Source organism: Eucyclogobius newberryi, unplaced genomic scaffold (genome assembly GCF_026437365.1).
Source record: "Eucyclogobius newberryi isolate DKJ021-1_F unplaced genomic scaffold, fEucNew1.0.hap1 SCAF_20, whole genome shotgun sequence".
Taxonomy (NCBI): Eukaryota; Metazoa; Chordata; class Actinopteri; order Gobiiformes; family Gobiidae; genus Eucyclogobius; species Eucyclogobius newberryi.
Window position 1 is genome coordinate 13,726,741 of NW_027315835.1, and position 24,854 is coordinate 13,751,594.

Consider the following 24,854-nt stretch of genomic DNA (forward strand, 5'->3'; position numbering starts at 1 on the left):
ACCCACCCACTCCTCTCCCAAATCCCACCCCCAGAGGTCTACATTGAATGATTTCCAACATGTTGTGGCTCAGAAGCTGATAGTCAGAAAGCTGCTCAACTGGCTCACCCTGATTCCTCTTCTGTGTCTGACAATAGCTGGAGGCTGCTTTGTGTTTGCAGGGAGAAAACATGCTCACTTGAAACACGGCGCGGGCAACAACCTTTTGTTGAAGGTAAATGCATTTTAAACCTTTTATTATTATTATTATATTTGTATATGTTTTCCTTATAGTTTATCACCATAGTTCTCAAACTGGGGTGTAGGTGCGCTTGGTAGTACGTGTGTGTCTTCTGGTGGTACTTTAAAGTCTATGGGAAGTTAAAGTTGTAGTTTTGACCCAGTTTTGACCCAGTTTTTACTATTTTAGATAACCAAATGTTTTCTGATGGGCTTTGGTTCAAGTTTAGAAATCACTGCTCTCTAGTGTTTTGCCTCTCCCACTCAATCCCTATGGTCTTTTAACCTTTCATTTCTCCACTGAACTTAGCACAGATGTGGCTTCACTTTGCTTGTGTGACTTGCTTATTGTAGTTTGGGGAGTTTTTCATAAGCTCCTCTTGTCAGTTTCTTAAGTAAACATGGATCAATACAACACATGGCTTGCACGTCACATGTTTCCTCAGTGAACTGGTTGATGTCTCTGCGATCTTCACCAAAGGATGGACAAAGGAGCCAAGGAGATGTTTGTGTCCACTTTTCGAATGGCCTTAAAACCCAGAGTTGGATTCTTCAGTTCGGATAAAGCCAAAGAGAATGGAGTGGAGGCTCAGGTCAAGGCGGGGAAAGCTGGATCTGCAGGTAAAAGTCTCTCAAATGTGTTTAATATCTGTTATCAATAAAAGGAATTACAGCTTCTTAGCCTGTGTTGGATATTGGAATGTAGAAAATGGGAAAATGCCAAACACTGATGTTGTAATACTTGGATACTGGACCAAGAAATTACTCAAGAAAGAGTCAAGATGTATTCGGCAATTTGCCAAACCTATAACTTTGTAAACAAACTCACTGTTACTCCTTGACTTTTGGAAATACTTTAATCTAAGGCACGAGCAATTCGACAAAAAAAATCTGTATCAAGATTTCAAAACGATTGAAATTAAAGCGCTCTTCATTTTTATTTTATACTTTTTTTTTTTTAACTTGCGCTTACACATTGCAACAGAACTATTTATACTCCAACCTCTACACATACATTGCCCCACTTTGACCCTCGGGAACAAATTATGTGCATGTTTACTCTGTGCATTACTTCTACTTTGCCGAAAGCCTCTCTTATCGCACTATGCTAAAAGCCTGTTATATGCAAAGTGAATTGGTTTTCTTGTTTTCGCCCGAGGTCGGGAGAAGCCCAGATGTTAATATTAAAATGCCAACAAATGTGCAGTGATTGATAGTGCTACAGTGCCCCAAGGCTTTTCTCATGGCGCTAATTGCATTCCTCTGTCCACTGGTGACCACCTACTTCCCACTGTGTGTGTGGATGGACATTCCGACGCCGCACATGGTGAGAAAACTCAACGCAGGCCACAGTATTCCCACTGGAAGTCTGGATTTAGCACATCGAACCGAGTGTAGTGTGAAGTGACAGGAGATTATAGAGTGTAAAGAACGGAGTCAATAGGACCGGGCTATAAATAAGATGAAAGAGACACACTTTGTAATGGGCACAAATTCATGAATTATAGCTATTTTTTGTTGTTGTAGCAGTTAGGGTTAAACTGGTCCTGATCTATATAGAAACTAGTATAAAACCACATGCTACTGCTAGAGAAATTATTATTATTATACCATCATTTAGTGTTTAAAATGACATTCTGTTGTCTTTTCATGGTGTTGAAGTCGGTATTTTCCTTAGCATCAACATCAGCTGAAAACTCTAGCAGCTGTAGTAGTGTTTCTAAAATGTGTGAAATCGTTGTTAGAAAAGTGAAAATGGTTATGGGGTTTGTTAGGGAAAAATAATAATCTGGCCCTTTGCCTTGTTTCAATTTCGATTCGATTCTATTTCAATTCAATTAATTTTTTTGTAACGCCCAAAGTCACAGCCTGACATCTACATTTCTGGACACTCTCACACCAGAGCAATCAGCTGCTTTTGTTCTTCAGAGCCGGTAAACTTTCTGCCTTCCCATTCAAATAAAAAGAACCACGGGTGTCCAGGACGGGCCTGTTGTCTCTCTAAGGTGTTGGCGGTCAAAATGTAAATGTAAACCCTGTATCTCTTTTTTTTTCCTTTTGCCTGTGCAATTTGCATCTCTGCCCTAGACCTGCTTGTGAATTGTAAATGTGGAATGGTTCGTGGGACCATCTGTGATTTAGGGAAGGGAACAGACTCGGGACGGGAGTTAGGAGAGACACATTTTGGGGAGCAAGGCAGTAGACAGACGCGTGGACTCGGCCTTCCACGAGAATGGCCGAGTCCACACGAGTTTCTTTCTGATTCGACCACAAGATTAAACATTTTACAACTTGCTTCTTTGTTTTATTGAGAGATTTTTTGCCACAACAGGTTAAAAGGCAAATATTTTCCAAAGTAGTTTTGATATAGTTGGAACAAATATGGAACAATGGGACGGACTTGGCATGTTTCACAATGTTCCACCTTGTCCAAAATCCAAAAATATCAATAAAGCTCTTCCAAGATTTCTACATTTTGGGCTGTTATGTAACTAACAAATGGCCTGTGATTTACAATGAAAAACATCTGTCTTAATGGAGGATGTTGTCTGGTGATATTTATGTGTTGTGTAAATGTCAAACTGTCTGCAGCTCTCAAAGTGGAAGCTCCAGAGTTCAAAGAGCGGCTGCAGGACTGTATCGTGTGTGAAGGAACAGATGCCACTTTTCAAGCTGTTATCTCGGGAAGTGCGCCTCTGACTGTTTCCTGGACGCACAATGGTGAGTAACTGAGCACTGCATCATATTATTACAGTGTACAATACAAGAAAGAGGAAATGGCTTTTCTGTGCAGAGTCTGGGTGAGTTTCCTTTAGGAACTACTGTTTCCCCAATTAACCCAAAATATGCTCACTAAGAAAAATCCTCCAGTTAATGTAGTTTTGACGTGTCGAGCTCAAGATGTGGAGATGAGTCTGCACTGAGTCGCCCACAGCTCCTGAGCGGCAGCTCCAGCGGCAGTGAACGATGGATCAAACATTAAAGTGTACTTCAAGAGCTAATCTTTAGACTTTATCCTTCATAGGTACAGCTAATTAACACATTTTTATCTGCTTTTATATTTTATAAATCAAACATGTTCCTTTGAGCCTACCCCAGGCGTGTTCAAACTATGGCCCAGGGGCCAAATGCGGCCCTCCGAGCAATTTTTGTTGACCCAAACAACAAAAAGTGGTACTTTTTTACTGTAAAATTTGAAGAATTCAAACATTTTGATGTTATACCAACCTAATATCAATGTTCCAATAATTAATTATTCATGATGGAAAAGTGTCTAAAAGGTTTACAAATTGGCTAATTTTATGTATTGGGTTTATTTTGGCTGTGCCTTAAATGTAGACAACACTGAACTTAACTATAGTAGAAAAAGCTTCAGTTGTAGTCATCTGGACTCAGTTTGAAAAAATAGACGTTTCGACTCTCATCCAAGAGTCATTGTCAATAAAAGAATTTAGGTCGAGAACTCCGATATTAATACTGTTCTGTGGTAAGACCCGCCCATTGGGAGGAGCCTTCCTGAAGTAGAAAGAGTTGTTTGTTTCAACAGAAACTCCCCCCTTGTATCTACCGAGCTAGCCTATTCAGAATTTTAATGGGCTATTAGAAACCTCTTTGTCTTTGTGAGACCCTGGCTCAACCACCCTGAGGACCTGATTAGCATCTAAATGTCCTGGTCCTGGTCCTCTACCTTTCCAGGGGTTCAGAATCCCATTATAAATAACAGGAAGATGAAACCTAAGCCCTCCATTTCTGTTTAAAGAAGGTCTTTCTTTTTTAACAAAAATAGCTTCCTTGACTCCTCTTTCAAACCATCTTTTCTCCCTGCTTAAAACCTTCACCTCACCGTCTTCAAACGAGTGATTAGAGGCTTCAAGATGGAGATGCACGGCGCTCTGAGGTCCTGAACTAGTATTTCTTCTGTGCTGATAAAGCCTCTTGTGTAGAGGCTGTTTCGTCTCACCTATGTAACGTTCTTTACAACTTTCTTCACTGCATTGGATCGAATAAACTACATTGCTCTGTTTTTGAGTCGGCAACTTGTCCTTAGGGTGAACCAGTTTTTGTCTTAAAGTGTTTCCTGGTTTAAAATAAACAGGGACTTCGTGTTGTCTAAAAATTCTCTGCAGTTTTTCCGACAGGCCAGACACATAAGGGATAGAGACACCCTTCCTTCTCTGTTCAGTTTCCCTTTTGTCCTGCTTCTTGGTTCTCTTCACTCTGTTGAGAGCCCAAGCGGGGTAACCACAGGCTGAGAGGGCATTTCGGACATGTTTTTCCTCTTTCTTCTTGCCCTCTGAGCTGGTGGGCACACCTTGAGCTCTGTGTTGTAAGGTTCTGATCACACCCAGCTTGTGCTGTAGTGGGTGGTTGGAACCAAAGAGCAGATACTGGTCTGTGTGTGTAGGTTTCCTATATACTTCTATTTGGAGTTTCCCGTCCTCTCCTCTGATCGTGGAACAATCAAGAAAGGCCAAGCGATTCTCCTTAGCGTCTTCTCTTGTAAACCTGATATGTGGGTCCACAGCAGAGAGGACGGGAAACTCCAAATAGAAGTATATAGGAAACCTACACACACGGACCAGTATCTGCTCTTTGGTTCCAACCACCCACTACAGCACAAGCTGGGAGTGATCAGAACCTTACAACACAGAGCTCAAGGTGTGCCCACCAGGTCAGAGGGCAAGAAGAAAGAGGAAAAACATGTCCGAAATGCCCTCTCAGCCTGTGGTTACCCCGCTTGGGCTCTCAACAGAGTGAAGAGAACCAAGAAGCAGGACAAAAGGGAAACTGAACAGAGAAGGAAGGGTGTTTCTATCCCTTATGTGTCTGGCCTGTCGGAAAAACTGCAGAGAATTTTTAGACAACACGAAGTCCCTGTTTATTTTAAACCAGGAAACACTTTAAGACAAAAACTGGTTCACCCTAAGGACAAGTTGCCGACTCAAAAACAGAGCAATGTAGTTTATTCGATCCAATGCAGTGAAGAAAGCTGTAAAGAACGGTACATAGGTGAGACAAAACAGCCTCTACACAAGAGGCTCTATCAGCACAGAAGAAATACTAGTTCAGGACCTCAGAGCGCCGTGCATCTCCATCTTGAAGCCTCTAATCACTCGTTTGAAGACGGTGAGGTGAAGGTTTTAAGCAGGGAGAAAAGATGGTTTGAAAGAGGAGTCAAGGAAGCTATTTTTGTTAAAAAAGAAAGACCTTCTTTAAACAGAAATGGAGGGCTAAGGTTTAATCTTCCTGTTATTTATAATGGGTTACTGAACCCATGGAAAGGTAGAGGACCAGGACCAGGACATTTAGATGCTAATCAGGTACTCAGGGTGGTTGAGCCAGGGTCTCACAAAGACAAAGAGGATTCTAATAGCCCATTAAGATTCTGAATAGGCTAGCTCGGTAGATACAAGGGGGGAGTTTCTGTTGAAACAAACAACTCTTTCTACTTCAGGAAGGCTCCGCCCAATGGGTGGGTCTTACCACAGAACAGTATTAATATCGGAGTTCTCGATCTAAATTCTTTTATTGACAATGACTCTTGGATGAGAGTCGAAACGTCTATTTTTTCAAACTGAGTCCAGATGACTACAACTGAAGCTTTTTCTACTATGGAACACCCCTGGACGAATGAGGGATTACACCGACTGAACTTAACTCTAAAGAATACAGTTAAGGCAGAAAACTACAGACTGAATATCTCACGCTCACTTGGTTTCTCTGTAACTTTTTATCACTATTTACACCTTGCTTTTATTATCTTGTTTTGGCTTCGTATTTTTTGTCCAAAGCTGGAACAAGGAAATGTTATAAAAAATATATAAAAGATAACATCAAGATTGCTTTGTTTCCCCTTAGGCAAAAAGGTTCATTCACGTAAGACTTCCTTCCACAACGGAGCGGCGACTTTGGCTTTAAACAACTGCTCTTGTGCCGATTCTGGTTCTTACACATGTTCAGTTGAAAACACAGCGGGGAGACAGACTAGCACTGCCACTTTGTACGTCACAGGTAAATCATGACTTATTATTCTCTTTATAATGCTCGTAAGATTACCGAAGTCTGGTGTACTGAAGCCATTGTTTGTTATGAATTAGCATTAAGGGAAATCCACACAGGAAGGAACCATGAGGTGAAGAATGAGGTCATGTGTAAAGCAGAGACTCCCAGAAATAGGAAAAACAAAAATGAAGTAAAACGGCACAAAGAAGAACAGGCCAAAGGTAAGATTTGTCATTTACAGGTTTTTAACAATACTGGATAAAATCCTGAAGAAGTTGATTTTTTTGAAAGTTAAATGAAAAGAAAACACACAGTAAAGACTGATTTGAAGCCTGGGACAGTGCACAATATTACATTACATTAACAGGAGAGCTTGTACCAGGTTGTAGTACAAGTACAAATGTCCACATGTTGTCCCTGGGCAGGTTAAAGTGAATAAAAAACAAACAGGGACTATAATGACCAGGCCATCATAATAGATCTGTACAAACATCAGTAATATTGTAGATAATTGGAATTGAAATGGGTTTGCTGTGAGAAAATACATTTAAATAGTGATCATGGTTGAAGTATTTAGTGAGAAGAATCTATAAAACTATAAAAACATGTGAAAAAAATGCTTCAAATATATTTTTCTATATGTATTCTACTATTAAATGATCTACAATTTAAATATCCCTATTATCTTCCTGTAACGATGTGCTTCCTTCAACCAAACTTGACTGTTCTTACGTGATTGGCCAAAAATCTCTTAAATCTACCTACCAGGGTTCACCTGTTAGCCCTGCCCACTTTGGCAGGCTCCTCTCACCGGCCTTGAGGTGATTTTGAGGGTATATCATGAGACGGGGACGTTTGAATGTGGTTTGTGTTGGTTTTTGAGCACTAACTAGCGTGTGTTGTAGGTCCTCCTGTCGAATTCGTGGACGCTCCTGAGAAAGTGGAGGTGTGCATTGGGGAGAAGGCTCGACTACACTGTGACTTCAAGAGCGCCTCTGCTCCTGTGGCCTGCTGCTGGCTCTACAACAGACAACAGGTGAGGAATAAGGAAGTGATCAATACATGCATGGTGCTAAGTAGGAGACGTGACTGTAATCCGTGAATTTTTGCTAGAGTGAAGTTGGAGTACACAGCAGTTACTTCAAATTCATGTGATTCAAGGAGAAATGGAAAGTACTGGACCAAGAAATGACTCAAGATTCAAGATGTATTTTGGGAAACTACTACTCAGAAGCAATTGTGAAACATCTGATTTATAATATGAAGTTAATGAAATTAGAAAGATGAAACCTTAAGTAATGCAAAAAACATCTGTTCATTTTGAAGGATAGACCACACAAATGAGAAGTTTATGCAAGAAAAGCAAATTGTTTAGTTAAATATGTTTGTCACTTGTAGATTCACAAGGGGAAAAGTAATTTAAAATTTGATTCAAGTGAGAGTACTGTTGCGCTGTCAGATATATGAGGGAAAAGTATTGAGCTGAACACTATTAAGAGAAGTAAAATGATACACATACTTGAGTAGATGATGTGCTTGAGTACTGAGATACTACTTGGGCTAAACTTTATGAAACCTACTTCCAACTCTGAGTCTACTTACTTTACCTAAGTTAGAACATTTTACTTTCACCCAAATATTGCGTGAATGTATTTTGTTACGTACTATACTTGCTGTAGTGGCATTGATATCTGTGAGCGCCATTTTGATCTGTATCTGGTATTGCTCCTCGTCTCAGGTGGTGCTGGGAGGGACGAGGATCTCTTTACGGAGCAGTGCGTCTCGAAGCAGCGTGGAGATTTCTCAGGCTTGTCCGAAAGACCAGGGCTGCTACACGATTGTCGTGCGGAATCGACGGGGTTTTGCACATCATAGTATAACCCTAAGTGTTATTGGTACGCTCTTTTACACGTTTAATCATCTATCAATGCTTAAATTGTGTTTTTCGTCACACAGGTTTCTTCCATTTGGAGTTTAGCTTTGAGTACTTTTAGTTTTTGATTACATTTTGGGTATAAACTGCTACTTGTTCCATATTTAGTCCTTTTTTTTGTAAGTTAAATCCCAAATTTAGTCCTGTAAAGTTCCTGATTTGTTCCTGTACTTTGAAAGCTAATTATTGATAAAATTCCTCAAATGCCTTTAACGTTTACAATCGAGTTGTTGTGTCCGCAGACCGCCCGGACCCCCCTGCCTCCCATCCCGTCGTATCTAAGTTGACCTCAGATTCTTTGGTGCTGTGCTGGACCGGCCCAAGCTACGACGGGGGCACGGCTGTCGTGGGATACATCGTGGAGGTCCGAGAAGAGAAGTCCGAAGTTTGGACTGAAGTGATAAAGGACTGTAAAAACACGTGCTACAAGGTCCGGTCCGGTTTGGAGCCACAGGGACAGTATCGCTTCAGAGTCCGAGCGCTGAACTCTATAGGGGTCAGCGCACCGAGCCAACAGTCTCACTGCATCACCATGGAGACGGAGAGTACGTATCCGGACAAGTACAAGTATAGTTGCATGGCTACAAGTACTGCTGCCAACAGTTTAAGTAAAAAGTACACATGTAAAATACAAAAAAACTTCTTAATAGTTGGTTTTTAATGCAGTTTAGTAACATTTTGGATCAACATTTTAAACTAAATTTGAAAAATGTAATTGAGACGGCTTGTGCTGTTCTTAGTCTTAACATTTTTAAATGTAACAGATTACAATTACATGCTAAAATTGTACTCAATTATAAGATACAAAAATCTACGAAAGTCTAATTTCTGAAAATATTTAAATGGTAACGTGAGTATTAATTGCTAGCCGCCCCTAGTATCCACATTATTTTGATCTAATTGCTAAAAAGACTAATGATTTTGTTTTTTGTTTTGATGAAGAAAAGAAAGTCGAGGCTCCAAAATTTGTAGATGTCATCGTCGATACACAAAACAAAGTGAAGGATCATTACGAGGTGCATGAGAAACTGGGAGTGTAAGTACAATTTAATATTTGCACATGAATTCAGGATAAATAATTTCTTGCTCGTGATAACTGTTGTTGTTTACTTCTCAACAATTCAAATAAGTAAAACTTTTTTAATCTGGCTTTTGATTTCATATTAACATTATTATATCATTCAGAATGTTTAATTTCATTAAGATGGCTACATACTAGAGGAATGATAATCTCTTAATTAAACTAAATGAAGGATTTCACTGACGATTGTTCTGATTAATTGTGATGTTACTTCTCACTCGTAACTATGGATGTCAAGATTATCAGGTTAATCAATAATCATGATGATTTAGGTCACAAAATAATCGTAAAGACTATGTTTTAAAAATATATATATATATCTATATGGAAAAGTGACAATTCTCAAACTAACTTAGGTCTGTTTTTAGTTTGATTACATTTTTTTAAATAAGAATTGTAAAAGCAAATTAAGTATTTTTTTTGCTCAGCCTTTCCTCAAAGTCAATCTAAATGTAAAGTGCTTTTTTTTTATCCGGTCGTTTATGTTAAATTGACAATTCATAAAATAAAGTTTGATTTCATAAAGCAGGTCACATACTAACGAGCGGTATGAAATTAGGATTTTATTGTGGTTTTGGTCATGATGTTAATAATTGTTAAATCGCAATATTTATTATCATAATCATTGCGCTAAAATGTGAAATCGTGACATCCCTACTCGTAACAACAGAAATTTTAGAAAGTCTTATCTTTTATGCAGTAATATCATCTGAATTGCTTTGTCCTCTCTTCATAATCCTCTTTCTTTCCCTTTCCTCTGCGCAGTCTGCTGAAACGCTCTGTATAAAACCGTAATATTCAAACTCATGATTATTATCCGCATTACTCACTCAAAACTTCAATCTTTTACAGCGGGAAGTTTGGCCAAGTTTTCAGGATGACCCACAAAGAAACCGGTGACGTTTGTGCCGGGAAATTCTACCGCGCCAGAACCTCCAAAGACAAAGCTGCCGCCTTGAGGGAGATTGAACTCATGAACTGCCTCCACCATCCAAAACTAGTTCAGTGTCTGGCCGCTTATGATACACGCTCGGAGATAGTTATGGTCATGGAATAGTAAGTCATTTTCTCTCGTTTTAAACTCTGCAATCTGTAATTATTTGTATTGATCGGTATCATCTTTATAGCATAGCAGGTGGGGAGCTCTTTGCACGTATCGTTGACGACAGCTTTGAGCACACGGAGCCGACCAGCGTCCGCTACATGCAGCAGATTTTAGAAGGAATGCAGTACGTCCATAAGCAGAATATCGTTCATTTGGATCTCAAACCAGAAAACATCGTCTGCGTGGACACGACCGGCACGAATATCAAGATAATAGACTTCGGGCTGGCCAGCAAAATTGGTATGTCATTTATATGGAAAAGGCGTGATATTGTGAACACTGCAGAAGGCCGTGTTATCGGTTCAGTTTTGTGAGGGCGATTTGTTGAGCGGCAAAGGAACGCAGTTGGATTTGAGGTGTATATCGCAAATGGTACTCTTGAAATTGATGTTTTGGAGATGCGCAAAATTTGAATAATGAATATCGTTAATAAACTACTTAAAAATCCTGGAAAAGGGGATCAAATAAAACGATAGGCAAGTGTAATGACATGTGTTTTGTGTGAGTCTTGAACCTCACTCAAGACATTCACAAGTACATTACTATATTTCTAAAGGATTGCCATAATAATGTCATCAGTATACCAAAAAAAAACACTGAGGTATTGAGTTTTACACATTGGATTAATGTGTACTACTTAATGACATTCTGTACCTAGTTGTTTTACTTAACGTTAATGCTTATGTTCCAATAATCTATGACGCGCACACCTAGTCCAACTCTCTTGGGCTTTACCAAACATATTTCTGGTATTTGAAGTTGTCTCGACCACAAACGCCTTGTTTTGAAGATACAATCTGTCTGTTCTAAAAGTAGCAGCTTGTTACGCAATGGGAAACTGCTAAAATGACGTCAACTGTCCGAAAGCTTTAGTGATCTGCCTGAAAACATGCAGCAGCTCTTCTGGACTGGGTGGTCTATTTACAGTTCAGGACAGGGCCAATACAAACATTAAAACTCCAAGCTAAATATCCGTGACTGAGATGGCCTTTTTGTGTTGTTTAGTTGATGATACACCGCTCTTGGTGATGCACGGGACGCCAGAGTTTGTGGCACCAGAAGTGATCAGCTACGAACCGGTCGGCCTGGAGACGGACATGTGGAGCATTGGAGTCATCTGCTACATTCTGTAAGTCACTCAATGGGATGAAGAGTAGAGTAGTTTGCGTTCCAACCTTTGCTTCCCTCTGCTGGTGGTTATATGGTACTACTTACTTTCAGCATTACATCAAATCCACAATTATCACACGAAATGGGTGGATTTTATGTCAATATTCAACAATTTTGCAACTTGTAGCTGCATAAATGCAAAATAAACACACATGATACTGTCTAAATGCTTTTAAGACTTTTACTGTTATGAGTGGCCTATAGATCATACTAAAATGAATAAAACGTGATTCCTGTAAAAGTTTAATGCATTAACATAAACAAGTTGATCTTCAAAATTGGCAATTACAAAAAGCCTGTCCCCTCATCCAACCTCTGGCACATTTGAATGAGTTTGATTTGTTTTGTAGACTCAGCGGGGAGTCCCCCTTCCAGGGCAACAACGACGCCGAGACTTTAGCTTTTGTCACTGCGGCAAAATTCGAGTTTGACGAGGAGAGTTTTGATGATATCTCTGAGGAAGCAAAGGATTTTATTTCTTCATTGCTAAAGAAAGACCAAACGTTTGTATAAATCCTGTTAAATATTGTCCCAAATCCTAAAATATTGATGCAATTTAACATTTTTTAATATGTTATGTTACTGCAGCGATCGAATGTCCTGTACCGATGCCTTGGCCCACCCCTGGATGGCCTCTTTCACACCCCTGTTGCGAAGACCAACCAAATCCCTTAATAAAACCAAAATGCGACGCTTCTTAGCCAAACGTAAATGGCGGGTAAGACATTTTATTGCTGTACTTATTAATTTCACCCCTTTTCCTCGTGACATTTGAGACCATTGTCGTATATAGTCCTGCAGCTCTTAGTTGTAAGTGCGGTTTGTCATCCACTTGAATTTGACCTTTTTAAACTTGCAGAAAGCTGGCAAGGCTGTTCTGGCCCTGAAGCGCATGGCTAACCTCTCCAACAGGCCGGACTCCCCTGGCAGCTCTTCAGAGGGTAAGACCGATAAGGCGTCCACATAAACACACTCTGATACAGCGGCATCCAGTCCCGGGGCACAGTTGCATATGGCGGGTGACTCAGTTTCAGATTGTCACTTCAAGTTTAGCCCTTTGTGATCAGGAATGTCTTGCTTTCTTCCCTGCTCGTCCTCTCATCTAGAGCCAGAGTGGGGCCGAGAGGCAGAGGCGGCCATCCGCTCTTTGGACAAGCAGCTCCAGAGCGAACCGCGTTTCCACCAGACGCTGAAAGACACGACGCTGCCCAAAGGAGCCACCGCGCAGCTTACGTGCCTGGTCGATGGTAAAAAAGTGGTTAATGGTCCTATTCGCTTTTGCATTGGAGGCCAGAACATGCAGTGAAATGAGCGCGTCTGTAGTTTTTTTTTTAATGTTGTGTTTACGGTTTAAAATATCTTAAACCAACACTGAACTAAACTCGCGCCAGGCTCCAAGTGCAGCCAGCCGCAGTGTCGTGAGTTTGAATTCTGGCTCCGACAATTACTGCATGTCCTACCCTCTCTCATCCCCCATTCACACTTTCCTCTCCTGGCTAATAAAGACTACAGGCAAAAAAATCTTTAAAATGAATATAATTTAAAAAAAAAAATCTACATTAAGGTTGATTCCTCTAACCCTAAAATCCTGATTCTAATGTACAATTTTGCCAGTAGGCTGTCAAATCCTGTTGTCACTCATTACAAAAAGATTCACATTACCAGTCTAAGATGTGGAAACACTGGTATTACTTATATTTTATACTGTCACCTTGTCAATCTATCTTAAAATGGACCAAGAGCTCAGAATGAAATTGAATTGACCTGTTCAGTAACATTTAACTGTACAGCAGAATTGAATGCATCTTTATTCTTCTGTTTTGCAGGTTATCCAAAGCTACAGGTCAAATGGCTTCAGAATGAAAAGGAAGTCCTGGAGTCGTCTCGAGTGTCAAAGGAAATAAACGAAGATGGAGTTTGTTCCTTGGTTCTCTCTGACGTGAAATCGTCCGACTCTGGAGTGTACGTCTGCAGAGCCAGTAACAAGCTCGGAGAGGCCATGTGCTCTGCTAAACTGAACGTTACCCACTGATGAGGAAAACTTTAAACAAATAATAAATACAAGTGTATAATTCTTTTGTAAATGTGTGATTTCACTATTAAAACTATGAATGTACAGATGAACTATTCTTAAACTCTCGTGTTGAACAACATTTGTATTTGCACTAAAATAAGTGATTTCTACAAAGTTTTGGATTTGGTGTGTTCAAGCTGCTATTTAGACATTTTGTAGTTCATTTACATGCACAAGCCATCCCTTTAATAGATGAGGAAAAGCATTTTTGTATTTGATTTTTTTTTATTTTTATTAAACAGCTAGTACATAAAGGCCGCTGATAGACATCTGAAATATTTTTTTTAAATTCTACATACTATCAAATGTTACATGTATTTAAAAATAACAAACCATGTATAGCCGTACCTACAGAGATAAGCAGTGGAATTTCTAAAATGCATGAACATTAATATAAAATGCATAAGTTAATTTCAGTTAGTCATTTTCCAGCTACATAAATATACCCATGTTGTCGGTGTAATCCCTCATTCGTCCAGGCGTGTTCCATAGTAGAAAAAGCTTCAGTTGTAGTCATCTGGACTCAGTTTGAAAAATAGATGTTTCGACTCTCATCCAAGAGTCATTGTCAATAAAAGAATTTAGGTCGAGAACTCCGATATTAATACTATTCTGTGGTAAGACCCGCCCATTGGGCGGAGCCTTCCTGAAGTAGAAAGAGTTGTTTGTTTCAACAGAAACTCCCCCCTTGTATCTACCGAGCTAGCCTATTCAGAATCTTAATGGGCTATTAGAATCCTCTTTGTCTTTGTGAGACCCTGGCTCAACCACCCTGAGGACCTGATTAGCATCTGAATGTCCTCTACCTTTCCAGGGGTTCAGTAACACATTATACCTGTTATTTATAATGTGTTCTCGACCTAAATTCTTTTATTGACAATGACTCTTGGATGAGAGTCGAAACGTCTATTTTTCAAACTGAGTCCAGATGACTACAACTGAAGCTTTTTCTACTATATACCCATGTTGTCTTTCCTTACTTCCGTCAACTCCAAATAAAACATTTCAAAATATACTATTTTTTTGTATCGTTAAATTAAAGTATTTTTGATATCCAGACAATGTTCTCTAAATTCTAAGAAGTATGGATATGTTGGTATTTCACTTTAAGGCAGCCTTTCCTTATAAGGATCAGACAGTCTTTGGATCAGCATGCACTCCTCTTGAGCAGAGTACCCTGACCTATACTGGCATCGACTGTCCCCCTCGTCTCTGCTGGATTCTTTTCTGGAGTAAATTCCACGCTTTTAAAACCTACAGAGACCAACAAACAACACAGAGTTAAACATGATAATTATAGTATTTTTCATAATTATGCGTTTCCGTTTCTGACCTGTTTTTGGGTCACCTCTTGTTCCCACAGTGTTGTCAAAGCCACGTTGGCATATTGCACCTGTTTGGAGTTGGACCACTGGCTGTGCAACCTCCTCAGGGCGTCCTCTGTGCTCACCCCATCACGTTCTGTTATCCGTGACACCGCCTGGAAATGGAAATCACATTTTCTTTAAGCGTCTGCCTCCCTCTTGTGGCCAATCATAGGCACTACACTTGTTATTCAGTGACGCAAAATTATTGTCAATGAGCTTTACATTTAAACCATGTAATGACGCTCTTCACTCATCATTATCCTACTCAGAGTTGTATTTTGATATATTCATGAATGTGTAATCCTGTATTGGCCTGCATTCAAGACTTGAGTGTTTAGAAAAAAAAATAATAAAAATGTTTTCACCTACACCCTATCCCTCCTCACATCCCTATACTTAGTTGAGATTATTAAAAAAAATTAAGACTCATGAACAGTGATACATGAACAATTCCAAAATGTCACGTGCTAACATTATAAAAATAACATATAAATGACAATCCATCAGTTCTGTAGTTTTGGACAGGAAGTAAATGGACCCATTTCTATTATCATTATCAAGATGTTTTAAAGTAATATATTGGCTTACAGAGAACAAAATGTTAAATTCCAGAAAAAAACATAATATGCCTTCTTTAATCATGGGAAACTACATCACTTTGGGTCCAAAATCTGTACCTCCCCCTCAGGGATGACCGTGACCCAAACTTCATGGACCATGTCGTTCCAGCCGGCCTCCAAAAGAACTGCAGCATCCAGCACACACACTTGTTTACCTAAAATGAGAAAATGTGGGATTAGGACATAAGTACATTCATACATATTAAAACAAATGCTCTGTACTTGCAGTATATGTCAGTTTGTACCTTCTTCTCTTGCTTGTTGAATTCGGGTTTTAACCAACAAGGCGATTTCAGGCCACACTATGTTTGTTAGAGCTTTTAACCGTTCCTAAAAGAAATACATGATTAATTCTCTACAGCACAGATTGGTTTCACTAAAAATGCTCCAAATAATGTAAACTATATATTACCTGGTTTCCAAATACTTTCTTTCCTAATTCTCGTCTGTTAATCGTTTTATCTTCGTTAAGGATATCTACAAAAACAAAACAAATTGCGTTTAATACAGAAAAACAAGCTCTGATTAAAAATATATACTTATGTATTTATTTTTGTGTACATGCATTAACAAGGGATGGATCTGGGTCCTGTTTTTGACATGTTTGTGACGGAGTATTTACCTTAAGTGAAACTAAAATATTGTGTTTAGAAGGTGCAGTTCAAAAATGTCACCCGTCAAAATAGACAGAGATCGTCTTTGATCAGAGCGTGAACGGAGCCACTTAAGAAGATACACGGCACATTTGAAGTGCCACATCACAGCGAGAAGATGGACTGGATTCATCATATGTTATGAATCAGTGTCTCTTCAAATATAACACGTCGCTCCCGAGCTCGTTTGCCATTGAGCCAATCAAACGTGTACAAGCCACAAGTCATTCCATCATCTTTTATCAGTCGTCAGAGCTAGGACCTCGACTTCCACAGTTGCCCCCAATATGTCAATCAATGTTTCAATACAATGACACAGAATAATTACAATAAACTTGGTTATAACATGTCGACTGATAGTACTTTTTTAAATTACAAATTAGTTAGTTGACAAATCATTTAGCAGTTGGCTAATTTGTTTTATAGACAACAGCAGACAATATGCAACAAACATGGAGTTAACAGAGTATTGGTTTATTTTATGTAGTTTTTTTTTTAAACATTAAGTTTCTTTATCATTTTTCTATGATTTTTCTATTTTCTCCATAACAGTCCGGCTTGGGATTACTGTGGAACAAATCAAACAGTGAATTGTTCGGAAGCACAACGCTCCATCACCTGACCCAAACTCCTCCAGGACCCTGTGGTAGGCTGCCGTCCCGGGATGGTACACCTCGTGGCCCAGTTTGTCACAATCGATCTTGACAGCTCCCATCGCCTCCAGTCGTTTGGCAATGGAGCTTTTCCCACTGCCACTGCCCCCTGTTAAACCAATCACGTACGGGAGGAGAGGGAGATGAGATGCAGCCTAAAACATAACCAGAACAATACAATGAGTATGCTTCACCAACAAGTAGGGGTGAGCAATGAGCCAACAAAAATATACAACCAAATACCTATTTTGATTTTATCACAATATTTTTAGGCCAGTGGTTGCCAATTTGTCTCGCCTAGGCAATCAAATCTGTTTAGTCTAGTCTACTATAATAATTTCCTGTTTGAATGATATTTATGTCCAAAATGCTCTAAAATAGTGCATTTAATATTAAAATACTATTCCATTTCAATGTGGTAACTACAACAATGTGGTTTATATAACCACTGCGTATTGTGGTTTACATTTCCGTTACTGTGTGTTACTGTGTATAGTAAGTCAAAAAGCTATTACAAATATTGCTACACGTCATTTATATTGTATAGGTCATGCTACAGAAGTTGCTTGGTGACATACTTTGGGTTGGGTAAGGAGCGTCCCCAGTAAACGAGTCCGGAAACTGGAGGAGCTGATTTTCTCCTCTTCGATCTCGGAGTGATGTGCATCTTTGAGGAGCTGGATTTCATGCAAAACAAGAGCCGGAAGACCCTGACAACAAAAACACAAAATAGCATAACGGATAGTTTTAAAAAAATGTCAAATTTGCCAAAACAAATGTTCGCAGTTTTTGGCAAAATAGTCACATTACAACAAAACCTGTACAAAGAAATTGCTGACTTACATTCTCGATGCGTTTTTTGTTGACAGCTTCGCCTCCTTTCCTGGTCTCCTCACTAACTACAATGCATTCCAGCAGAGGGTCCACAACTGACACTCCAAAGGGGTCATCGAGAGGCACAATCTCCACCTTCAGAGCGGGCTTGACGTCCTGAAGAAACTCCTGCAGCTTTTCGACCCGCACGGAGTAGGGCTCGATCAGCTCCTTCAGCACTTTCTCTAACAATAACGGGACAGTGTTAGGCCTGGGCTTAAATGTACAGTGCCAGGAAAAGAGTAGTGGCCCATTTTGAAATTCTTCAGCTTTGTCACATTTGTCACACCTGTTTTGGTCAATGTTTTAATTCAATCACCAAATAATACAAAATGTGTGGTCTGTATATATTTTTTAAACACACAGAGCTTGGCATGTGTGCTGCAGAGCGCTAGCCTGGCCATCACGCCCCCTCCCAGGATAGACAGGCGCTTCGACAGAGACTTTAAAACTTTCTCCAACAAAGAAAACTGGCACACAGATCGTGAGAGCTTTAGAAACTGGGAGGAGTGACTGTCAAAGCAAGTGGACGAGCCAACGAGCTGAAGAAGTAGCAAAAATGACTGGAGGAAATATGTACCATAACATTATACTATAGGGGTAAAGATTTGATGGTTAAGATGGTTAAGAAAAACAGATGCACCTTCAGATGTGTACGATTTTGGAAAAACTGGTAACAAGCCTGTAATCAGGATTTTTACTTGCATTATACAAAAAAATAACATTGAACATGTCATAAAATAATTTGGTTTCATAGCTTATAAAATTGCTATCACAAAATAATATAATGCAGCACCTGATAAACACTTTTCTACACCCCCAGCCCCTGCTCCAATTGAGTTCGAGAGCCCTGGTGTAGAGCATGACCATGTGGCTTGATACTTACTTTTTAGCATTGCCTGGTCACACACACCTATAAGGAACCTCCTATCGGCCAACAAGCACGATATGTTAAGCAATGTCCGGTGAGCTCCGTGTAGCCGGTCAAATGTCCCGCCTACAACCACATCATTGTACGTTTTCACTGGCTCCACCGTCTCCTCGGGCTCTTTTCGGTCGACATTTCCTTCTTGTAAATTCACCAACTGTGGGTGAAGCAACACCGAGGACAAAGACGGGCTACAGACATAACAGCGCCCAGTGTACTTTTGTAGACATTGAGTAACTTGATGAGTCTGGCTCGTGTCCAGCAAAGGAAAGTCTGTCAGCACGACGTCTGGAGAGTGCGAGAGAGATTGCGGCGTGGGAAAGGGAGAGTTTGAGATGGCGGGTGATTGAGCGCGAACATTCGTGAGCAAAACCCGTACGTCCAGGTGGCCGCATATGTCCGCAGCGTTGTTATAAAGGCGTGTAATGAGTTTGGGAAGGTCCACTACAGGAGGGATGTACACTGGTCTAGCCTGGCCCTCCTTGCCCAAATTGAGTCCAGGGTGAATGTGGACGTAAAGTGTGCGTTCGACGAGCTGAGCGGCCGAGCTGAGGACAGGGGCGATGCGCAGGGGGAGCGTGTGGAGGGGAGAGGTCAGCACCAGGATGCCGGTGCTGAACATGGACATATTGTTGACTTGATTGTCCCGGGAAAAAAATGACGCCTGAAGGAAACTGCAACATAAAATTAACAAGATGTGAAAAACGCCACAATGTGAATTCATACTTTACAGTCATGTTGACATGCGTGAGGCTCAAATATGTTGCGTAAAGGTCCATTATGTAACTTTTCAGGTTGGGCCACATGCTCATGTCCATAGAGATGTTGCTTAAAAACATGTATTCTTCAGAAAGCGGGGTCGCCTATTCATAAATGTGAGTATTTTAGAAGCAAAATCAAGTTTTAATTCCATCTATAGTAAAAAAAAAAAAAAAAAACATCCAAGTATTTTTTTTTATCTTTGTCACATTTACTTTATTTTGTCATTCAGACAATTTCTTAACGCTGGTCACAAAATTGAGGAATAGTAATGTGTTGGATGGATTTTTTTTTTTATTTCTTTTCTCACAATAATCGTAACACTCTCATTTGTTGAACAATGAATTAATATTATAATTATTGTGACAGGCCTATGTGCATATAATGACTAACCAAAGTTATTCAACATTCCACAGCTCATCCCACATGGCAAATAAATAAATACATAAATTATAATAAAACAAAATACAGAAAATGTACATATGTAAACATGTAAACATTGCACATTAAACTATATTGCTCTATAACTCATCTCTTGAATAATAAAGTCAAGATGATCATTATCGTGGCCTACTTTCCACAGAACTGGCCTGTAACTTGGCCTTGTGGCATCTCCCTGCAGACCCGCAGACAGAAAAGTTACATAGTGCACCTTTATCCACACTCTAGTTTGTATAGCAGAACCATTAACTTCTGGAGTTAACTAAAGGCATTGTTTCATGATGCAGTAACTAATTTATTATTACACAATCAGAACGCAGCAGGAGTTAGGCGAGGTGAGGTAGACGAGTTTTAACATGTTATAGATATTAGAGAGGGATAATTACATGTTTTGTAAATTAATCTTGCCTGACTCTTCTTAGCTCACCTTCAGACGGGTACAAGGGCTAACCCAGGCCACACATGCTAAAGGGCAAAAACACTGGGATCTGACTTAGCTGGAGAGCAATCTAAAGTGATAAAGCTAAACAAAGCAACTTTTAAGATTGTCCTGCCAATTATATATAGCAGCTAATAACTCAAATTCCAAATTGCAAGTATCAAAACATAAAGCGGCCAGTACAAACTACTTAAAATGTTATGCCGGTGCATGTTTAAAAATAGACATTTTAGTACATTCTCAATAGTATACAATAAAGCAGTAAATACCATGTTTTAAGCGGTGTCAGCCCGTACACCACAGTAATGCACTAGTAAATAATAAGCTACAAATAGCAGTTTGCTAGGTAGCTACAGCTTACCTGAGCCAATCAGCGATGTTTTTTATGCCACAGTGATATCATATAGACGCTGTTACGGTTTACATGACTTCAGACAGCCTTATTTTTTCAAGATATGGCATGAAAAGGTGAAACGGCTTAACAAGTCCCTCTGGAATGTCAAAGATCCTCTTAAGTCACCCATAAGGAGGAACAGTATGGGAGCTGACAACGTGGTATTTGGCGTAAAGTCTGATTGGTTAAAAGTATCGCTACGATTCATGGGAAATGTAGTTGTTTTACGAACTCAATTGATTTGACCCTTTTTGTGACGTTAATTTATCTAGATACGGGTTATTGTTCTTAAATGATAATTAAGTATCATTATTATGTAGACCTATAAGACATTTTCATATTATTCATAAGAATGGTGTTATTAGAAATGTGAATTAAAAAAAGAAAAGAAAACTGGTATTTTAAAATTTATTACACTTTTAAATTAGAGGCCAATAAATAGCTTTTACAAAAATAATACGAAAATAAAAGAAAGTACATGTTATTTTGTAGAAAGTGTTGCATGAAAAGACAGCAGAGGCATTGCATACTTAGCAGAGAGAAGAATGTCAAGGAAGTAAAAACAATTTAAGTACAAGTAAAGAGTAATCACAATAAAGTTACACTTAAGCCTTGCGGCAATTCTCAGAAATTAAGACTTTTGCTGGCATTGTACTTGTGGTAAGAAGAGTAAAAGTGATCACGTAAGATCAGTTTTTTTTCCTAAACCAGGAGTCACAGAGGGCCACATATCAAAACATATTCAAACTGAAAGGCAACAAGCAGATGGTCAACACACAGAGTCATTTGAATGTATGCATTTTGCATTTTTGACAGCGCCACCATATCTTTAATAAGGCTTAGAACATTCACTTTTCTAGAGGAGTGGTAGTGATTGAGGGTGGATCAACAGCAATATATTATTATAATATTCCACTCAGTGCAACCTAGCTCTGACAAGGGGGCAAACATTTGGTGTGGTTGCAATGTACTGTTTGTTGTTTTGTGCACCTCTGTAGACCCGGGCGTGAAAACATGACACCATCATCAGGTTCGACTGGCAATATAAATCAATTTGCTGTAAAAAGTATTACCCATGAGCATTTTCGATGGGAGGCCCGAGGGCCAACAAAAATTGGTCTGAGGGCTGCACAGTTTGGCCCCCCCGTTCAAAACTATAAATAACTACATGTTTTTAAGACTGGCGATGAGAAACGTTAATTGCAGAATTAGGAATGACAGCTTCTTTATAAATCACTGAAGGAAATGGAATAAAAAAAAAACCTGGTCTTTATGACCCATTTAACCAATCTTTTCATAAAGCCATTGTAAATGTTTTAATTGGCTTTTTTGTCGCTGGTGCCATCACTGGCAGCTGTGTCATAATGGCACTTCTCCACACATCGCCTTGGGAACCAGCCTCTTAGTCGATCTCCTGCTACAAATGTATAGAAAAAAGTTTGAACAATTAAAACTTGAAATGAAAAAGATCATATATTTTGTTTTACCTTTAATTTCCTCCTCATTCAAAACTTTGTCTCCGTACATCCACCATCTATATAAACAGAACATCTCTCCACACTTAGAAAGCATTTCAAACTCTATAAATTACATTATAGCAATTAAATGCTTACTTTGTGCCACGAGTAGCCATGATGTTGTCCCCTTTTCTGAGAGGGATCCTGGGCTCTTCAGTGCAGGGGGTTCTGAAAAAGGTTTGAAGGCCTTTGCTAATTGGGCAGCAAGCCCCGTTATAGTCCTCCACTGCCTGGTACTGAACCTGCTGATTGTGGCATACAATATAGCTTGTTATTCAACTTTCTGACGAAGAAAATTGATAATGGTTTCATCTGGTGTTTATTTTTACTTACACTTCTCACTCTCTTGTCAGCTTTCTGCTTCAGCTGTTCAATCTGTAAAAACACATGTTGATGTCGACTTAAACAAATTCAAGCTCTATGCAAATGCAAGAAACAAAACATAATGGACTTACAGTTAAGGTGTACTGGTGACACTTTGCATGCACTGGCCAAACAATGCCACCACCCTTGGGCATTCCTGACCAGGTAAAAACTTGCTTAAAGTTTAACCAACGGGTGCCAAGATCATAAGGAAAGATGAACTCCTCTCCAGTTTGGTAGTGCTGTATTCTCTCTTTGGCCTAAAATTAAGAAAGTTTATTTCCAAGTGTTTTATAATTATGAATAATAATTAAACAATCTATACTATGTTCTATATATATTACAGGTGAAATAATTGCATTTACCTTTTCCTCAATCCAGGATTCTATTGAGGTCTTGTTTCGAATGATTACTTTCATCTTTAGAATAAAAAAAAATGCTTAGTAAAGTTTACTTTTAGAATTATTATTCAAGTCAAGTAAACACTTACTTGTATGATGAAAAGCATACCAACAGCAATAGTGGTGCCCAGAGCCAAGCCTAAGGCAAATAGTGTTGCGGCAAATACAGGTATACTGAAAGGTATGAGGGGCCGGACCTGGTTCACAACACTCATATCAATCTTTACTGTGCTCCAGCCAAAAGAGATCTGCCATTAGGACAAAATGTTGAATTCATATCATACTCTCCAGAGGTCTGTAAACTTTAGAAAAAAGAAAACTTTAAGAAATCTTACCCTCTCATAAAGTTGAGTGTACATGGTCATAATAAAGATGAAGGCAGCATGTGAGCAGCCCAGAGGAGCCAGCAGCAGAAAACTAGTAAAATAGGCATGGTTTGTATGCCCACAGCAGTTATTGATCCAAGGACAGTGGTGATCCATCTTCATCACGCACCTTGCAAAGATTAGCACATAGATCAAATGTTTCCTTATAATTTATTCAAATGTGCAAAATACTAATCTACCTGTTGCACTTTCGGCAATGGTGAGACCTTGGTGCCTTAAACCCTTGGCACACACGGCAGTACTGCAGGTATTGAGCTTCTTGCACATTTTCCTGATGTAAAAATACATAAACTTAACCGTTTATAAATTCAAATGACTGGGTATCTTTCTTAACTTAACTTACTGGTTTCCAACCATGAGGGATATACCCTGGGCCAACAAACATAGCATTGAAGTAGTTGTACAGGATAAGCACCGTCCAGTTGATGAGCATGATGAAGTTAATGCTACCTCCTGTGGTGTCCAGTGGCCAGTACCAGATAATGGAGTCGAGTATGGCCATGGTGGAACATATAGCAATGACAGATAGAGCTATAATTGGTCCCCAGTGACATAGTCTCCGAACCTCATGGAGGTTTTCAAATGTTATAATGGCTGAAAAGAAGTTCATTTTGACAAACAGAAGACAAAGCTTTTGTGTACATGAAATGTATAATGTAAGACTAGATGTGTTTCTTTCGTTCTCTGCTATCTTGAAAGGATGTCACTGCAGGCAGTGCACATGATTTTTCTTGTCTTCTGCTTATCCAGCAAGCAGACTGCTCTGGAGTATCTTGGCATTTTTCTTCCCCATTCTTGAATAATCTGACAAACTGAAGCATTCTTGTTTGCAAATTTAGGAACTATCCTTTTGACATGTTGATTATCTTCATCTAAAAGAGAGATAAAAACAAACATAACATAAGGCCATTGTAGACTGTGTACAAATTATACTTTCGTAATTAAATCTATGGATAACCTTACCACTGGATACGTCACTAAAGCTTTAAGACTACAGAAGCACTAATTAGCTAATGTTGACAAATAAGCTAATTGACGTGAACAAAATAGCTTCCGTATTGAGTACTGTAAACATAATCGTAGATGATCTGCATAAGAAGCTGCTTACCCCTTTATTAATACATTTTGCCTATAATACGGTTTGATACAACCACTTGAGCTAGCTGCTACTAGCCCCTGCCCCAGCTTGACAAAACTATCGTATCTGATCAGACTGAAGTAATAGCGTCACGCATTCCCTCCATATAGAGGACAAAATACACCACAATAACAAAAAACATGAGTATATTTTGCATTTGTTGATAGACAATCTATAAAACTGCCACTTTAAATCACAAACCTGACTGCTTGCTTGGCTCTTTTCTTAAATTTCTTCTTCAGCGGATGTAGGAACGTTTTTTCTCACGATTTTAGTGTACCTGCTCATTTGCATTTTCTGTAAATGCAGTATAGTCATTATTAAGCTGTAAATAACA

The 24,854-nt window shown here is 39.3% G+C and overlaps 3 protein-coding genes across 5 annotated transcripts; 1 reads left to right on the forward strand and 2 right to left on the reverse strand.

The window, feature by feature from the left end:
• Window positions 1-57: 57 nt before the first annotated feature.
• LOC140368597 (myosin light chain kinase, smooth muscle-like) lies at window positions 58-13,629 on the forward strand. Its single transcript, XM_072455555.1, has 17 exons — window positions 58-214; window positions 701-840; window positions 2,812-2,940; window positions 6,079-6,231; window positions 6,318-6,443; window positions 7,128-7,258; window positions 7,961-8,117; window positions 8,398-8,700; window positions 9,098-9,191; window positions 10,089-10,292; window positions 10,364-10,581; window positions 11,347-11,470; window positions 11,862-12,014; window positions 12,100-12,229; window positions 12,371-12,452; window positions 12,618-12,758; window positions 13,338-13,629. Exons 2-17 carry the CDS (start codon window positions 702-704, stop codon window positions 13,541-13,543), a joined length of 2,490 nt encoding a protein of 829 aa, XP_072311656.1. The 5' UTR covers window positions 58-214; window position 701; the 3' UTR covers window positions 13,544-13,629.
• A 973-nt stretch (window positions 13,630-14,602) lies between these two features.
• Window positions 14,603-20,854, reverse strand: coasy (CoA synthase). Its single transcript, XM_072455554.1, has 10 exons — window positions 20,680-20,854; window positions 18,638-19,353; window positions 17,722-17,936; window positions 17,457-17,588; window positions 16,844-17,033; window positions 15,985-16,049; window positions 15,818-15,902; window positions 15,630-15,727; window positions 14,919-15,065; window positions 14,603-14,839 (listed from the first exon to the last, which is right to left on the reverse strand). The coding sequence occupies exons 2-10, from the start codon at window positions 19,305-19,307 to the stop codon at window positions 14,768-14,770; spliced, it is 1,674 nt and encodes a 557-aa protein (XP_072311655.1). The 5' UTR covers window positions 19,308-19,353; window positions 20,680-20,854; the 3' UTR covers window positions 14,603-14,767.
• Window positions 20,855-21,813: 959 nt separating this feature from the next.
• Window positions 21,814-24,816, reverse strand: zdhhc6 (zDHHC palmitoyltransferase 6). Of its 3 annotated transcripts, none has more exons than XM_072456206.1 (11): window positions 24,343-24,679; window positions 23,723-24,251; window positions 23,559-23,650; window positions 23,329-23,488; window positions 23,083-23,241; window positions 22,958-23,011; window positions 22,685-22,852; window positions 22,563-22,604; window positions 22,326-22,471; window positions 22,200-22,246; window positions 21,814-22,129 (listed from the first exon to the last, which is right to left on the reverse strand). In XM_072456206.1, exons 2-11 carry the CDS (start codon window positions 23,987-23,989, stop codon window positions 22,029-22,031), a joined length of 1,236 nt encoding a protein of 411 aa, XP_072312307.1. In that variant the 5' UTR covers window positions 23,990-24,251; window positions 24,343-24,679; the 3' UTR covers window positions 21,814-22,028. The 3 variants fall into 3 exon arrangements, with proteins under 3 accessions (XP_072312307.1, XP_072312306.1, XP_072312305.1); XM_072456205.1 differs by lacking the exon at window positions 24,343-24,679 and adding an exon at window positions 24,719-24,816 and having other exon boundaries at window positions 21,832-22,129; window positions 22,326-22,474; XM_072456204.1 differs by having other exon boundaries at window positions 21,832-22,129; window positions 22,326-22,474; window positions 24,343-24,672.
• Window positions 24,817-24,854: the final 38 nt, after the last annotated feature.